This window comes from Gordionus sp. m RMFG-2023, chromosome 4 (genome assembly GCF_954871325.1).
Source record: "Gordionus sp. m RMFG-2023 chromosome 4, tfGorSpeb1-WG-v2, whole genome shotgun sequence".
NCBI lineage: Eukaryota > Metazoa > Nematomorpha > Gordioida > Chordodea > Parachordodidae > Gordionus > Gordionus sp. m RMFG-2023.
The window spans coordinates 13,416,536-13,435,349 of record NC_088778.1 but is presented as its reverse complement, the minus strand read 5'-3'; the positions used below and the strand labels follow the sequence as shown (position 1 = coordinate 13,435,349).

Genomic DNA, 18,814 nt, shown 5'->3' with positions numbered 1-18,814 from the left:
CTCTGCTGTTAATTTTGCTCGATTCTCTCGATTTTGTTGAATCTTCCATATATTATGAATAGAATCAATGACATTTTTATATAATTTAAATTTTGATTTACAACAAACTGCAAAATGACCAATATTTTTACATTTATTACTTGCCGCATTTGTAGCTGGACATTCACTTCTCGGTTATGAATAATCCCACATTAACATTTAAGTTTATTATAATCTTTATCATATTTATTGTATTTATAATTCTCTTTATCAAATGTATTATTGTATTTGACTTTATTATAGCTTTATTAAAAGTAGTCGTTTTAATTGGATGTTTATAATTATTATTATATTATCATTAATCTTATTAACAACAGGCATATTTTTATTTGCTATTTCTTTATCTGCTCGCTTAGAAGCTAATGCCAGATTAAGAATAAATTGAAAAGTCAATACATTATTATCTCTATCAAGACCGTCGGGATATAGAGCTCTAAGATCTCCTTCCAATCCCAGCATTTCCATGCCAACCTAAAACTGATCACGCAAACGCTCGTCAATATCATTAAGATAATGACAACGCTTGCGAATTGTTTCTAATTTTATCTGCTCAGTTATGGTTTCAGTTGTTATTCGTAGTCTAAGAAATCAAATCTAGAAGCAAAAGTTTTTGATTTCGGTTTAAATAAATTAAAACATATTAAGTTAATTTCCTTAAAAGATTAAGTTTCAATCTAATCAGGATAACAAGAACGGTCCACCAACTCAATATTTTTATTGCCAAAAAATGTTAAAAATATATCTTTATATTGACATTCAGATGAGCTTACGTTTTGTAACCAAAAACTGGCTTCCCTTCCCATTGAGAAATATATCAAAAAATAGAAGATTCGCCATCGAATTTATTAAATTTAATCGTAGATAAATCCGCCAATTTTCTTTTATCTGCCAAATTTTCTGAGTCTCCATTTAAGGAATTATTTTCTTCGTTTATAGAATTATTTTCTTCATTTAAAAGATTATTTTCTCCATCTAAGTAATTATTTTCACCATCATCACATCAATTTATTAATTCGAATGTTCCATTCTTTTTATATTATATATAAGAAATAACATTTAATACAATTTATTACAGAACACTTTAAGAGTTAATTATTCTTTTGCTATTTAACTTTTGATAAAATATTAGATAACTTCACAATTTGGCATCTTATCACGTGTTTAACATATGACAGATTAATTGTCAATCGTTAGATTTTAGTACTATTGATATTTTGATCCATCCTTGCGAAAATTCTCGACTAAAATTTAAAAAAATGATGTCATCTGGAGTAAAATTTATCAATGTTTATTTTTATTTACTAATATATTTTCTTAGACAGTTAATGAGCTTAAAGAAAAGGGTAACAAAGCTTTGGCCGAAGAAAGAAATATAGAGGCATATAATTTTTATTCTGAAGCTATCAAACTTGATCCAAATAATCATGTTCTTTATAGCAATAGATCTGCTGCTTTGGCCAAAATCGGGAGGTATAATGAATCACTTCAGGATGCTGAAAAAACTATTGAGATTAAACCTGATTGGCCAAAAGTATCAGAATTTATAGTAAATATAAGTCAAATTATTTATAGGGATATTCAAGAAAAGGTGCTGCACTTATGTTTTTAAAAAAATATGAGGAAGCTGAAAAAATTTACACTCAAGGATTAGAGAGAAACCCTGACAATGTTCAATTATTACAAGGTTTAGAAGAAACAAGAAAAGCAAAGATAGGTAAATTATATATTTTAAATTATTACATATATGAATGTAGAATCAACCCATTTTGATAACAGTCCATTTCCTAATCCATTTTCTGGACCAAATGTTTATGAAAAACTTAGAAATGACCCAAGAACTAAATCATATATGTGTCAACCAGATTTTTTGGCCATGCTTTCAGAATTGCAAAATAATCCTAAAGTTCTTTCATCGTAATATATTTTTTTATATGTTAAAATAATTATATTTTCATTAAAAGAAAGTTGCAAGACCCGCGATTAATGACTACTCTCAGTGTTTTGTTAGGTCTTGATATGACTTCGATGGAAGCAGATGATGATGATACTGAGTTTAACAATCATATTAATTCAAAAAATCACACTAGCAAGAATAATTCCAGTGCTAAATATCAGTCAAAAAAACCTGAAAAAATGTCTGTTGATTTAAGTGATGATCAAATAAAAGTTTTATAAAAGCCTGATAATCAACCTTATAATATTATTAGGCCTTAAAAGAAAAGGACTTAGGAAATGAAGCATATAAAAATAAAAATTTTGAAATGGCCATCAATCATTATGATAAAGCAATTGAATTAGATCCAAAAAACATAATATTTTTGACAAATAAAGCAGGTATATATTACTATTTTTTTTGTAATAGAAGATTATATATTTATATTATTCGTAAATCTAAAAAGATTATGAAAATATAATTGATTTGATAATGATGAGTTAGCATTTATTGATCTAATCTAGTAAATCATCAGCTAGGTGTTGACTAAAAATTTATTTTGATTGATATTGTTATATCTTTCTAAAATAAAATTACAATAACTATTAGCTTGTAATTAAGCCATGGCAATATCAGATATATCTAAAACAATTTAAACTTACATAATAAAATATAAGCTACATTAGAGTTAAATGTACGCTAGTAGGAAAGGAAAGATATTTGAGAGAAACATCTGGAATACACTCACATTCTAAACTTTTAAAATAAAATAAATATTGTTCAACATATTTTTGTTTTGCCTATTTATATATAAAAAAAATTTGTTAAATTTTGGGATTTGTGTAATAAGCTGAGTTAAAAATCAATTTATTAAATCTTTTATTTTAATAATGGTTTTGGTACATTAGAAAAATAAAATTACTCAATGATAGGGAATGACTAAAATACGCGTCCCCGAAAACTACGCGTCCCCGGTCAAAACGACTTATTTTTATTAATTATTAATAGGAAATCTTATTTAGCTTTATAAGATGAGTTAGAAAATGTTTTTTTTAATTTAAAAAAAATACGGTAACTATATAAAATTTACAAAAATTTATTTTTTTAAAAAATAAACTACGCGTCCCCGGTCAAAATACAGTTTTTTTAAAAAAATCAAAACGGATTCATATTTAGCTCATTAAAAGAATACAGAATATGTAAATATTATATTTTAAACTATTTTATAACTTAGTGATTTTTTTCAAAAAACACTTTTTTTTTTCAAAAACACTACGCGTCCCCGGTCAAAAAACCGTTTTTTTAAAAAAATAAAAGCAGATTCATGTTTAGCTTTTTAAGGAGATTCAGAAAATGGTATTAATAAAAAAAAATTTAAAAAAAAAATTTTTTTTTGGGTAAACTACGCGTCCCCGGTCAAAATACAGTTTTTTTAAAAAATCAAAACATATTCATATTTAGCTCATTAAAAGAATACAGAATATGTAAATATTATATTTTAAACTATTTTATAATTATAACTTAGTGATTTTTTCAAAAAACACTTTTTTTTTCAAAAACACTATGCGTCCCCGGTCAAAAAACCGTTTTTTTTTAAAAATAAAAGCAGATTCATGTTTAGCTTTTTAAGGAGATTCAGAAAATGGTATTAATAAAAAAAAATTAAAAAAAAAAATTTTTTTTAAAAATTTTTTTTTTGGCTAAACTACGCGTCCCCGGTCAAAATACAGTTTTTTTTAAAAAATCAAAACAGATTCATATTTAGCTCATTAAAAGAATACAGAATATGCAAATATTATATTTTAAACTATATTTTATAACTTAGTGATTTTTTCAAAAAACACTTTTTTTTTCAAAAACACTACGCGTCCCCGGTCAAAAAACCGTTTTTTTTAAAAAATAAAAGCAGATTCATGTTTAGCTTTTTAAGGAGATTCAGAAAATGGTATTAATAAAAAAAAATTTAAAAAAAAAATTTTTTTTTTGGCTAAACTACGCGTCCCTACGCGTCCCCGGTCAAAATACAGTTTTTTTTTTTTTAAAAATCAAAACAGATTCATATTTAGCTCATTAAAAGAATACAGAATATGTAAATATTATATTTTAAACTATTTTATAACTTAGTGATTTTTTCAAAAAACACTTTTTTTTTCAAAAACACTACGCGTCCCCGGTCAAAAAACCGTTTTTTTTTAAAATAAAAGCAGATTCATGTTTAGCTTTTCAAGGAGATTCAGAATAATTTTGGTAGTTGAGAATTCAAATAAAATATTTAAAAAAGCCAATGTCTAGCCCATATTTAAAATTAAAAAATTTTCAAGGATATCTATTTTAAATTTTACCCAAGTTGATTTCTATCATAAATGTAAATTATGATATTTCTAATACCCTTACATTGCAACATTTTTACCTCTTTTTCTCCTAAATATTAATATTTTTATGAAATATATTAATAAAGCATATTTAGTATCGTATACACCTAACTAATTAGTAATTACCCATCAACCCCGTCATTCTGATTAAATTAAATTAATTTTATAAAAAAAAAAAATAAATATATATATATACAAATATATCAAATTATAAAATTGACGGGGGGGATCAATGGTTAGAACGTATGCCTTCCGAACGATAAGTTGCGAGTTCGAATCCCGAATTGCCATAAAAAATTTAAAAAAAAAATTTTTAACATTAGCGAGATAATAATAGCTCTCGATTTATTTAACATTAAGATGATAGGAAAGTGGTTAATGATGCTTGGTACCTTAAGGTACCATCTATCAAATTTGAATTTTGTTCATTTTTCATTTGGATAGGCACTACCAAACATATTTATAATATATATTTGAAAAATCGTAATTTTTGGAAAGGCTCTATGGCCTAGTAGGCAAGAGCTTGGTTTACTTATCCCATGCTCCCGGGTTCGAATCCCGGGAATGATCATGTTTTTTTCTTATTCTAACTTGGTGGTTCCATCCTTGGGAGGATAATATATAGGAGGCCGGACTCGACCACGTGATTCCGTATTAATATATTAAATAATAAGGATCTTATTACATTTTTACATTTCAATAAATTTTGGTCGGTATTTAGCAAATTAGGTTGGTATTTAGAATATTTCCATACATTCACTTGGTAGTAAGCATCATTAACCTAGGAAAGTTGATAGAAAAAAAAAATTTTAACATTAGGAGATAGGAAAGTGAAATTAACGTTAAGAAGATATCAAAGTTGATAGAAAAAAAATTAACATTACCAAGATACGAAAACGTTCATGATTACATTTATAGATAGATAGATATATATCATATTAAATCAATGTGTTAAAAAGCTAAAAAATCAAACAAAGTTGAGTGTTCTAAATCTGATTGATGAATTAGAAAATATTATAATTATAATTTATTTTTTATTTATGTTAGTAATAAGTTTTTTAAAATAACTTTCTAATCTTACATTAATAGTTAAAATTTATCATTTTATATGTTTTGTATATGGGAGACTGGGGTTAGGACCCCGGGCTTGGCAAACCACTTAATCTCATTTCATATCCTAATATAGTTTTTATTAGTTTACATCTATGGTTTACATCTATAGACAAAAAATCTTTTGAAATATTTTATTTAAGAAATAAAATTTTGATGAAATTCAAAAAATTTTTACATGACAAAACAACTTTGATATCTTCTTAACGTTAATTTCACTTTCCTATCTCCTAATGTTAAAATTTTTTTTTCTATCAACTTTCCTATCATCTTAATGTTAAATAAATCGAGAGCTATTATTATCTCGCTAATGTTTAAATTTTTTATGGCAATACGGGATTCGAACTCGCAACTTATCGTTCGGAAGGCATACGTTCTAACCAATGAGCCCCCCCGTCAATTTTATAATTTGATATATTTGTATATATATATATTTATTTTTTTTATAAAATTAATTTAATTTAATCAGAATGACGGGGTTGATGGGTAATTACTAATTAGTTAGGTGTATACGATACTAAATATGCTTTATTAATATATTTCATAAAAATATTAATATTTAGGAGAAAAAGAGGTAAAAATGTTGCAATGTAAGGGTATTAGAAATATCATAATATCATAATTTACATTTATGATAGAAATCAACTTGGGTAAAATTTAAAATAGATATCCTTGAAAATTTTTTAATTTTAAATATGGGCTAGACATTGGCTTTTTTAAATATTTTATTTGAATTCTCAACTACCAAAATTATTCTGAATCTCCTTGAAAAGCTAAACATGAATCTGCTTTTATTTTAAAAAAAAACGGTTTTTTGACCGGGGACGCGTAGTGTTTTTGAAAAAAAAAGTGTTTTTTGAAAAAATCACTAAGTTATAAAATAGTTTAAAATATAATATTTACATATTCTGTATTCTTTTAATGAGCTAAATATGAATCTGTTTTGATTTTTTTAAAAAAACTGTATTATGACCGGGGACGCGTAGGGATCGTAGTTTAGCCAAAAAAAATTTTTTCGAAAAAAATTTTTTTTTTAATTTTTTTTATTAATACCATTTTCTGAATCTCCTTAAAAAGCTAAACATGAATCTGCTTTTATTTTTAAAAAAAAACGGTTTTTTGACCGGGGACGCGTCGTAGTGTTTTTGAAAAAAAAAGTGTTTTTTGAAAAAATCACTAAGTTATATAATAGTTTAAAATATAATATTTACATATTCTGTATTCTTTTAATGAGCTAAATATGAATCTGTTTTGATTTTTTTTAAAAAAACTGTATTATGACCGGGGACGCGTAGGGATGCGTAGTTTAGCCAAAAAAAAATTTTTCTTTTTTAATTTTTTTTATTAATACCATTTTCTGAATCTCCTTAAAAAGCTAAACATGAATCTGCTTTTATTTTTTAAAAAAAACGGTTTTTTGACCGGGGACGCGTAGTGTTTTTGAAAAAAAAAGTGTTTTTTGAAAAAATCACTAAGTTATAAAATAGTTTAAAATATAATATTTACATATTCTGTATTCTTTTAATGAACTAAATATGAATCTGTTTTGATTTTTTTAAAAAAACTGTATTATGACCGGGGACGCGTAGGGATGCGTAGTTTAGCCAAAAAAAATTTTTTCGAAAAAATTTTTTTTTTTTAATTTTATTATATTATAACCATTTTCTGAATCTCCTTAAAAAGCTAAACATGAATCTGCTTTTATTTTTTTAAAAAAACGGTTTTTTGACCGGGGACGCGTAGTGTTTTTGAAAAAAAAAGTGTTTTTTGAAAAAATCACTAAGTTATAAAAATAGTTTAAAATATAATATTTACATATTCTGTATTCTTTTAATGAGCTAAATATGAATCCGTTTTGATTTTTTTAAAAAAACTGTATTTTGACCGGGGACGCGTAGGGACGCGTAGTTTATTTTTTAAAAAAATAAATTTTTGTAAATTTTATATAGTTACCTTATTTTTTTTAAATTAAAAAAAACATTTTCTAACTCATCTTATAAAGCTTAATAAGATTTCCTATTAATATTAATAAAAATAAGTCGTTTTGACCGGGGACGCGTAGGGACGCGTAGTTTTCGTAGACGCGTATTTTAGTCATTCCCCAATGATACTATTTTACAGAGTAAACAAAATATAATGGCACTTCTATTTGAGTAATATTGGCAGCTTGGATAGAAACTGTACATCATATTTGTTAAAAAAAATTATTCTAGAAAATTAATTATTTCTATAATTTGAAAAATATAAAAATCAGTTAGAATTTATTAAGTATTTTATTATATAATTTTTTAAATAAATCATTGAACAATTTGTGATAGTATTCAACAATTTTTAATACTATTCATATATTTCTAAATAAAAATATTGCTAATAGTTGATAATGCCCTCCTATTCATGCTTCTCTGGAAAAGCCCTAGTGTAATGATCAAATGATATCTAATAATCATAGATTTATCCTAATGTTTCTAATCATCTAAAACATCCTTACATTTTTGATAAACCCTAGAAACAAGTAAAGTTATTTAAATTAAAACCAGTAAAATATAATACAAATTTGATGGAATGATAATTCATTAGTTACTGTTACACCAGCATGCATAACCTTCATCCCTCTTTGTGTGGTTTTTTGACTACTAAGTTTCCTCAATTTTTTTATTTCAAAATTAGTTTATACAATTCCCATAGGCCTCATTTATAGTAAGTGTTAAATACCATGATGTTGTTCAGGTAATATATAATTCATTGTTAAATGATAGCATAGTTGTATAATTTAACAATATATATTTTGTTAATTACACATCACTTCAGTGACATAGTAATTTTTACTTACTTTAAATGGGACAGAGTAGCATCCAAGGTTGCCATACAATAAATATATAGATAAAAAGGTAGTAGAGACCTATTTTTTTAGCTATTTTATTGATGTCGCTATATATATTCTAAAAAATTGTTGAATAAAGCTAATTTAATGATAAGAAATATTTCTTCAAGAGATAATAAATTTATGAAAATTGTCTAGTAAGAGAAAAACAGTGTACAATCACAGAACTTTCTAATTAGCTTTTCTTACTAATTAAAAAAACTTTGAAAATACAGTTGACATTATCTAAAAATGGTTAGTCATTGGAAAGGTTATGATATAGAGTTTGTAATGGCCAGACAAGATATATATCTGAACTATCAACCCATATTAATATAAATTTTTAAATTTTATATCATATTTTAAATTTTTCTTTATATATAACATTTTTAGTCACATGACATGACTAAAAAGGCTATAAGACTATGCTCTTAATGGTTGGTGTTACAGATATGCTACGATTCAGATTTATTGTTTAGGATACATTTTTTTGGAGAATTTTTTGTTTAGACTACAAAATATTTGAAAAAATTAGGGATTTTTATGAGCTTGAAAATGTCTGGCAATGAAATGAATATTATATATTTCATGTTTTTACTAAAAATATATTCTAAAGATTGAATAGTTAAAACTTTATTTAGTTTATCATATTAGAATAGAATCATGGAAGATAATTCCCTGGAAAATAATTCCCCTAATTATTTAAAAAATTTCTTCTTGTTACCATTTAAATATTAGTAATGAGCTTTGCAGAAATATAGTTTAGCAGAGATATGGACAGTTTTTTTGTAGTAAATTAAAATTTTCTGGGATGTTGCTATGCCCAAGTATATTACTTGAGAGTTAAAAGTATAATTTTGTCTGGTTTTCTGTTGCAAAAAATAACTGTAATATATGTTTTTAGTAATATATTTTTTGTTATTCTGAATAGCTGTTTATTTTGAACAAAACAATTATGATGAATGTATTAAAACATGTCAAGAAGCTGTTGAAATTGGGAAAGAGAATTTTTCCGACTTCAAATTACTAGCTAAGTAATGAATTTTTATTTCATTATAATTCCTCACTCATTTTTTTAAAAGAGCTTACTCTAGAATTGGAAATTCGTATTACAAGTTAAAGGATTGGTCAAATGCTATTGTAAACTATAAAAAATCACTGACAGAGCATCGTTGTCCTGATATCCTCATGAAGCTTAATGAAGTAATATAAAACATTGTGTTTGCTAATAATAATATTTATCACTTATGTTTTAGACCGAAAAATTAATGAAGGAAGAAGAACGGCTGGCTTATATTAACCCCGAACTAGCGCTGGATCAGAAGAATAAGGGAAACGAAATGTTCCAAAAAGGTTAATACATTTATTAATTAAATGATTTAATAATGAATTAATGTTTTTGAGAGCTTGAAATGTTTTTAATAAAATTTCTTCAAAGATTTCATATCTCTAAAGATCTTTTGAGAATGCTCAAACAGAAACTTAAAATTATGCCTAAAAGTTTAACTCATTTGTTAAATAATCTTTTATAACGAATTCTTTTATGATTTTTTCCATAATATTTATACCGATACTATTATTTAGAACCCTGCATCAGACCTTTTTTTATAGGTCAGAATCTGAATAAAATCCAGCAATTTAGTCGGGCTTAAAATTAAAAAAAATTGTAATAAAATAGAAAATAATAAAATAAAATGTTAATTAAAATTTCTTTTTAGATATAACAAAGCAAAAAAAACTTGTAAAAAATAAATTTATGTGACTTTAATTTTGGTCCAGTTTAAATAAAAATTATAGATTTTTTTATAATATGAATCCATGTAAAATTTTTTAGCCAGATCCAATCTGTAAATTAAAATAAGATTAGGACATGCTAGGTCATGTTTTAAACAAATGAAATAACTTTCTTCATCTGGAACTAGATCTCTGCAATTGGGAGATTTTTATTAAAAATTATACAATTGATTGGGATGTGGCTCTTTATTTAGTTTTTTAAAATATATTTTTACAACTTATAAAATATGCAATATTATTTTAAAAAAAATTCATTTCATTTTGCTTTAAAAATTTTTTAAATTTTATGGTTATTGCTTTTTGTAGGTATATTATATTATTTAATGTTAATTTTATAGGTATTTTTTAAACATTAATAAGGGATTAATTGTTTTTATGATTGGTTTATTTTTTTACACCTACTTTATTTTTTAGAATTTTTTTTTAAAATTTTACTACTTTTTAGATATTTTTTTAAGTCATTTTTTTTGACGATGTCTAAAACCATTTTAAAAAGTTTCACAAATTTTAACATTTTTAATAAAATCATATGTTGATTTTTTGAAATTTAAATTTTTAATAATTATGGTTTAGACATGTTTTATAATTGGATTTTTTGATTTTACACATTTATATTTGGAAATTTTTTAAATTATAAATATGCGAATTGAAAAAGAAATAGTTTGAGGTACGGTGAAATAGGTGTATATCATTTTCGATATGGAAAGGTAAAATTACTTACTCTAATATTATAGATTTTAAATTCTGAGATCCTATTTTTGAGGGAGTTTCAGAAGTTGGAATTTTTTAAAATTTAAATTTGTGATAATTGAATAAAATTTAAAATAGAGTTGCTTGGAAATTTTTTAATTTTAAATATGGGGTAGACATTGGCCTGAAATTTTTTTGCAGACATAGCCAGGCCTAATTTAATAATGTCTTAAATTTAATTTTATATTCCATTTATTTCTATTGTAATTTAATAACAATATCTTAAATTTAATTTTATATTCCATTTATTTCTATTGTAATTTAATAACAATATCTTAAATTTAATTTTATATTTAGAATAAAATTTAAATTTGTGATAGAAATCATTTTGGGTAAAATTTAAAATAGATATGCTGGATAATATATGTCTAGACCTTTGTTCCTTCTACTAACAAAATATTCAGGCTTGCGTAGTATTTTTCTGGATGAAAAATTGAGTTAGCTATTTTTAAAAATCGGCTCAAAACGAGTCATTTAACTACACAAGTTGTAAAGTGATAGATTTGACATGAAATGAACCCAGACCTTATTTAATTTTTTAAAATATACCCGGGTCGGAACTAAAAAAAATTTATACCCAGGCCTGGCCTTAAATTTTTTTCAAAAAACTATCTGGGGTCGTATATTTTAAAAGCGAGTATTTTTAATCGCTACTATTAGCAATAAAAATTAATATTATAAATCTTTTAATAAATTGTTATTCAAAATAATTTAAATAGATTTTTAAAATTATTTTTCTGACAAGGAAACTTCCCCAAATTTTATTATGGTTTTTTAACTAAACTATTACGTTTTTTCATATTTTACTAAAATATTTTTTCCTTGAGAAATCATAATTGTATATTGTTTTTGTATGTATATTCATTTTCAATAATATAATAGTAGAACTCAAGTAATATTCATCTGAAGGAAATTTTTTAATTAGCATAATTATTTAAAGTTAAAAAATTTAATAACTGAGATGATGTGGATTTGTGTTGCTGGTTATTGAAGGCTTAAGAGATATAGATTAGGTAGAATCAGATTTGATAGGCCAGGCGTATAGAGAGACTAATATAAATTTTAATGAGACAACGGCTTAAGAACCAAAATTTCTTAATTTTTATTATAAAATTTTACAAATAAATACTCGTCTAAATTAATTATTATTCTATCTAATTTGCAATTTTGGGTATTATAAATTAATTACTTAACCTAGAAAATATATTTATAATTACTACAGATGAAATATATATAATAAGAAATTTTAAGATGATTTCTAATTAAAACTGAACCAATTAATTATTTCCAAGAAAACAATAAAATGCAAACAAAACATTTTATTACATCTTAAAATCAAAGTAAACTAGATATTGAATTTGCAACAACCGCCTTTAAGGGAAATTATTTCATTCTTTGAAACCTGCATTTATGCTGGGTTGACAAATATAAGGGGAATATGTTTTCATTTCGTTATTGTAGCTGGATTTAGCGTTGTTAAAAGGCTCGAGTTAGTCAGCCAATAAAACAGAGCCTGCAAATTTCGCCAATAGATATCCAAACCTTTCTGTAATCTGTGAGCAAAGTCTCTAAACTTGGGTATTTTCGGTAAAATCTTGAGTTAGCCGTTTTCAGAAATTGACTAAATCGAATGTTCAACAACACTTTGAATTATACAAAATACAGTGTAGCCGCGAATTGCCCCTAATGAGGGGTTACCCAACATTCATAGTTGGCGCGAATTCGCGACGAAGTATATAAAAATAACTGAATGCAGGTTTAGACACATTTATTGCAGGTTTTTGCCGACATAAATTTTGCACCTTTTTTTAAAAAAAATGCATTTCTAAATAATTTTAATTATAATAAATTTTTTTAATTATAATAAATTTTTTTAATTACTTTAAAATTTCAAAAAATCATTATGGATCAAATTTCATTTCCAATTTTATTAAAATTTATTAGATAAAAGATAAAATAAATATTATTGATATAGATTATTCTAGCGCTAAGATTTCATTATAAGCAGATACTATTTTAAAATTGAGTTGCGTCATCTATAGATTTAATAACATTCGAAATTCTTTGAGGCATGAAATTAATTAGGTTTAGACATAATTTATAGATATAGAATTCCATTTATTTTTAGTTTTATTTCTTAAAAGAATCTTTGGTTTTTGGATAATTATTGTTATTTAAACGCTTTTATAAATCCCGATATGGGTCGATTTTAAAAAACGGCCCGATTAAGATTTTAACCAAAATAACATTATGTAAGCCTAAAGATTTTGCTCATAGCTGGCAGAAATTCTTAGGCATCTATTTGCCAAATCCCGATGAATCTTAATCGGGCCGTGTTGAAAAATCGACCCAAATCGGGGTTTTTAACAATAATAGTCAGGACGTTCCTCTTCCAATTATAAAGTCAAAATGTTAGTAACTATTTTTTTTATCTATTTGGATGTTTGAAATGAGGCTCTATCCTGCTGGAATACAAAGTTTTTATTAGCGAAGAAGCTGGGTCATTCCATGTCAAATCAATCACTTTACAACCCGACCATCTCAGATTTTGTTAAAATTTGGAATTTAAGTTAATAAAGTATTGTAATTGACAAATCCAAAATGTTAGATTCTTAACTATCAGAACCGGAGATATAGGGCATCAAAGTAGCTCAGCTTGGTCATTTTTCGAAAAAAATGTTTTTTTTAAATTGGGATAACCTTTTATATTAGATGTACTATGTATATCTATTATGGCTCATTTTATAGCCTAAATAAACTTTTGAACGTATGTAAATAAAATTAATTTTTAGTTTATATATTTTTTTTAAATTGCGGTTAAAAATTTGTAATTAATTTTTTAAAATGTTAGACTAAGTATTTTTTAACAAATTTCATATATTTTGTAAAAAGTATTAAGAACTGTTCATAGAAAAAATTTCAGAGTGGGGCCAAAAAATTAATTAGGAAAAATCTCATTTTTAAAAAATCCGCTAGATGGCGTAAGTATTTTAAAATATAAATTTTATCAATATAATATTTATCGAAAATAGTAAGCATAATTAAAATAATTTTACCAAAATTTCTTTAAATTTAATTTATATATTGTCATTTTTACATTCATCATTAGTTAGAGTATAAGTTCTTCCTGCGGATATGGCCACATAACTTTGATTTAATACATTATTTACTTTATAATATATATCAAATGGATATAGGGTAACCTGGGAAGTGGCTCAATGATAACCTTGGACTTCATCTTGAAGTATAAAAGAGTAATTTTCAGAAAAATCACAGATAACCAAATAAGGATTATGTTCTAATTTGTTTTTAAGATTCTGATGGAATCTATTTTGCTGTTCAGTAATAAAAGCATGGCGAAACAAAATAAATATTTTTTCAAATAAGTAAGAAATTCGTCAGCTGTTTGTGTTAGGGTCTCTAGACTGTTCTATCTACAGATATCCATTGATTGAACGTTATCCTGTATATATCATGTGCAATTAATAAATTTTCTAATTTAGCCCTTAATGCTTGGTCCCCAGGACATTCATGACATTCGCCAAAATTACAGGCTGGCAGGGGAGGATTGCTGGAATTATGTCTTTGTAAGTTTTTATCTCAAAATCCCTATTTTTTGTTAAAGTTGCTAGATTGCTATCTATTATTAGCAACTTAACATTCTGAACGATTAGGCAGACACAAACCGAGTGAGTGCCACTTGAACCTGGTATTATGCAATTTTTAGGGTGCAATGAGGCGAATTTTAAAAATCCGATTTTAAGAGAAGAGTAGATAGCTTTAAAATTTATATAGATTTCTTTTAAATTATTTAGAATTAACCGTTTTTGAACATTAATCCTTTTATAATTTTCAATTATAGAAAGGCAATCTTTTTTCCGGGCAGTAATCTACTATTTTCATTGTTTAAATAGAAACTTTTTACAATGCTAACTGTGCTCTGATCTATGGTTTTACCTGCCTTGGGATTAGAAACTGAAAGAATCCCCTTTTGACCAATTTTGAATTACGGATCATATAAAACGAAATTGTTTTTTAATTTAGTGAGTGTTTCAAATTGGAGGTAATGTCGTTAATAATTGATATTTTTGTGTTTTAGACAATAATGGATAATTATTTTTCATATAAATTATCAAATCTAGCTACCATTTGTATTCACCTTTGGTTGAAGAATTTTGCCAAAAGCTTTTGTACCTTGGCCCATGAAAGTATTCAAATCGACACTTAATAAACTGTGTGGCTGTAGTACCAAAAAATCGGTACCTAGTCTGCTGAGCTTTTTCTTGAGATATCCTTTTTCTCTTAGTCTCTTTTTTTATTGGAGAATTCCCCATTTAATTAAAGTAGAATTTAAGGATTCTGAAAAAAGTGGGGAGTTGCGTATTGTCGTTGTTAATTGGATAATCATTTTCTATATCGGTGGAGGTTTAAGAAATTATTTGAAGTTGTAGGAATGTTGCTATCCTCTAAAATTGGAATACTATTCTTCTTTTTATATAAAAATTTGCGACATGGACAAATATAATCTCCTTTGTTAATTTTATGATACATTGTCATCCAGAGCATCACTTTTCTTAAACCTTTTATAGAATAGTGATTTGACAGATTCAATGGGTATGAGAAGAGAAGAGAAAAACATATTAATAAATTAATTTTAAAAATTAAAATTTTAGGAAAAAGTAACAGGTAAAAAAAATTGATAAATTATTGGGAAAAAATTATTCGAAAAATCGATAATTTATTAATGCTTACTTTAATAAATTTTATTACCTATAAATTAAATTCAAGGAAATTAAATTAAAATTATTTTAAATATTATGCTTACAATTAATTATTCGATAAATATTTTATTATGGAATAAAAAAAAATTATTAGATTGACTTTTATTAATAAAATTGATATTTTATAATACTTACACCATCTAGCGGATTTTTCAAAAATGAGATTTTTCCTAATTAATAATTTTGGCCCCACTCTGAAATTTTTTATATGAACAGTTCTTGGTACTCTACAAAATATCTGAAATTTGTAAAAAAAATTTAGTCTAACATTTTAAAAAATTAATTACAAATTTTTAACCGCAATTTAAAAAAAATGTATAAACTAAAAATTATTTTTATTTAACATACGTTAAAGAGTTTACTTAGGGCTATAAAATGAGCCATAATAGATATACATAGTACATCTAATATAAAAGTTATCCCAATTTTAAAAAATCATTTTTTTCGAAAAATGACCAACTGAGCCACTTTGAAGCCCTATCTCCGGTTCTAATAGAGTAAGAGTCTAATATTTTGGATTCGTCAATTACAATACTTTATTAACTTAAATACCAAATTTTAACAAAATCTGAGATGGTCGGGTTGTAAAGTGATTGATTATCACTTGAACCAATATGGCTTGACCTAATATAGATTGAAATTTCATGCCATTTAAGTTGCATTAAAGTATAATTTTTCCCCCTTATACAACGAAACAATATCATATTATCGGGAAATTTAGTTCTTAGAAGACAATGACTGAGGGTGTCTGTTATTTTAATGGCCGTAATCCCCTCCCTCAACTAACTGTAAATTTTAGCATAGTTGATTGTGTCAAAATAAGTTGAGCAAGGTTTAAAATTTTTTATTCCATGATATTCCTTTTAGATAATGTTGAACAATAGATTTAGAAATTTTTCAAATATTGCTTTACCGGATTAGAAGTGTAATTAATATTTAAAATGGTTCAAGAGTAGTTATATTTAAGAATATGACTGAAAGAAAAATGCAAACGAGCATTTTTAATTTAAAAAAAAAATTGGCTGGGCAATTTTTAATTAATAAATACTGTCCAAAACATTTATTTCTTGATAATAAAAATCTTTCTACGCATTTTGATTTATTTATTGCCAGAGTATTTATTTTTGGGTAATAAAAATACTGAATCCTAGCCAATAAAAACTCAAATATTTTTAAAAAATGTGAAATTTGAAAAATTTTTTCTACAAGTTATTTTAGTTTGAATACCCAGTATATATTACCTTATCATTATGTAAATTATATATGATATTTGTTAAATATTTTTTAACTTCACTTATACTTTTTCAAGGAAATTTAAAAATATATAAAAGCATTAGGGAAATAAAATGAGAACCCGGTTTTTAATTACCCCCATTAAAAACAGTAACAAAAAAAGAAACTACAATATTTTGACTTTTAACTGTCAGATCTGGCCTTGTCTCATATGACCTAGTCGAAAAATATAATCTACGCCGAATTTAATGAAGGAATATTAAAATATTTTATTAGCTAATCGTATGTTTCAAGATTTTAAAAATAGAAATACCCTAATACTAGTGCTTTTTTACAAGGTTTAAAATTTTTTATATTAAGATTTTTAAAAAAACAAAGGTTTATTTTACAAAGATAATTTTAATGAGATTATATTTTTCATTCGGTCTGACCCGACAAAAAGATACTTTGCTTTCCACTTTTTCTATATATCAAACATTAAGGTTTGATCCACCAAAATCCTAATGGTGAAACTTCGGTCGGACAGGTCCATGCAGGGCTCTATTAAAATAAAGTAACCACTTCTGAGCATGACCTTGTATTTTAAGAATTAATATTGTTTTTTTTTCATTAAAATGAATTTCACCATTTCTTTTATGAAGGCGATTATCCAGCTGCCCTTAAATACTACACCGAGGCTATTAAAAGAAGTCCAGAAAACGCCATTGTTTACAGCAACCGAGCTGCATGTTATACAAAATTAGCTGAATTTAGGTTAGGCCTTCAAGATTGTGACAAATGCCTACAACTTGATCCTAACTTTGGTATGTAACGTCCTATACATGATTTTTAATTCTGCTGTTTTCATTTTTGCATACTCTAATTTAATTTATTCTCTTTTTTAAAATTATTAACTCCTATTTTGTTACAGTTAAAGGATATATACGAAGAGGACATATTTTGTTGGCATTAAAAGAATCGACCAAGGGAATGATTGCCTTTCAAAAGGCCCTTGAATTAGATCCCTCCTCACAGGTTTAAGATTTTATTAACCATTAATTTATTTTTTTAAATTTTATAATATTTCTTCGCTCAATTATGGCTTTAAATCTGCAATATTACTGATATATGATTTTGAAACTATACATTTTCTCATTTATAAAGGAAGCCCTAGAAGGAACCAGGAAATGCTACAGTGCTCTTGGTCAAAATCAAAGTCAATCTGTAGAAGATATAAAGCAAAAGGCAATGCAAGATCCAGAGGTTCAATCCATTCTCACCGACCCTGCTATGAGAATGATTTTAGAACAGATGCAGAACGATCCTAGCGCTCTTAAAGAGTTTATTATTAAATTTTATTCTTAAAATATGCTATGAGAGGCTTTGTTCTGTTCGTAATATTTATATGAGACTAAAGGATTATAACTTATGAAAGCAAAGTTAAATTTTTATAATATATTCAAAATTATTTTATAGGCATCTGAAAAATCCAAATATAGCAGAAAAAATTCAAAAGCTTCTAGAAGTGGGCATCATTCAGATACGATGAAAATGATATGATTTGACTACTAATTAATTATTTTTATTATAAATGTACATACCAATTTTTATCTTACTCTAAAATTAGGTTAATTAATTATTTGTAATCTAAGTTTAATCAATTTTTATTAAATACATAAAATAAAAGCGTCATATTTAAAAAATTGATAAAATTTTTAACAATCAAATCAAAAAATTGCAAAACAATATTTAAACACAGTTTTGGATACGTGCTAGGATGGAAAAATAGGGCAAGTCCCACTAAGAAAGTTTTTCACAACCCTTTAAGAATATTCCAGTAGAGCCGTGGCGCCATTTTCTTACTGGATACCAGAAACCGGCATATAAAATTTTGCATGGCCCGTTATTATTTAATCTGGCTTGTAGTACATCTTGTGATTTCTCTCCTTTATGGTTTTTAATA

At 25.5% G+C, this 18,814-nt stretch overlaps 1 protein-coding gene across 1 annotated transcript; it reads left to right on the top strand.

The window, feature by feature from the left end:
- The first annotated feature begins 1,222 nt into the window (after positions 1–1,222).
- On the top strand, positions 1,223–18,558 carry LOC135927935 (stress-induced-phosphoprotein 1-like). Its single transcript, XM_065464214.1, has 13 exons — positions 1,223–1,310; positions 1,358–1,570; positions 1,612–1,753; positions 1,794–1,953; positions 2,001–2,205; positions 2,247–2,373; positions 9,246–9,348; positions 9,397–9,517; positions 9,571–9,667; positions 17,514–17,675; positions 17,783–17,886; positions 18,016–18,191; positions 18,328–18,558. Exons 1-13 carry the CDS (start codon positions 1,296–1,298, stop codon positions 18,398–18,400), a joined length of 1,698 nt encoding a protein of 565 aa, XP_065320286.1. The 5' UTR covers positions 1,223–1,295; the 3' UTR covers positions 18,401–18,558.
- Positions 18,559–18,814: the final 256 nt, after the last annotated feature.

Excerpts from the sequence above, each read along its gene's own strand:
- LOC135927935 (XM_065464214.1), top strand. Across the intron at positions 1,954-2,000 it reads AATCCTAAAGTTCTTTCATC|AAAGTTGCAAGACCCGCGAT; the intron begins GTAATATATTTT and ends TTTCATTAAAAG. Across the intron at positions 9,349-9,396 it reads GACTTCAAATTACTAGCTAA|AGCTTACTCTAGAATTGGAA; the intron begins GTAATGAATTTT and ends TTTTTTTAAAAG.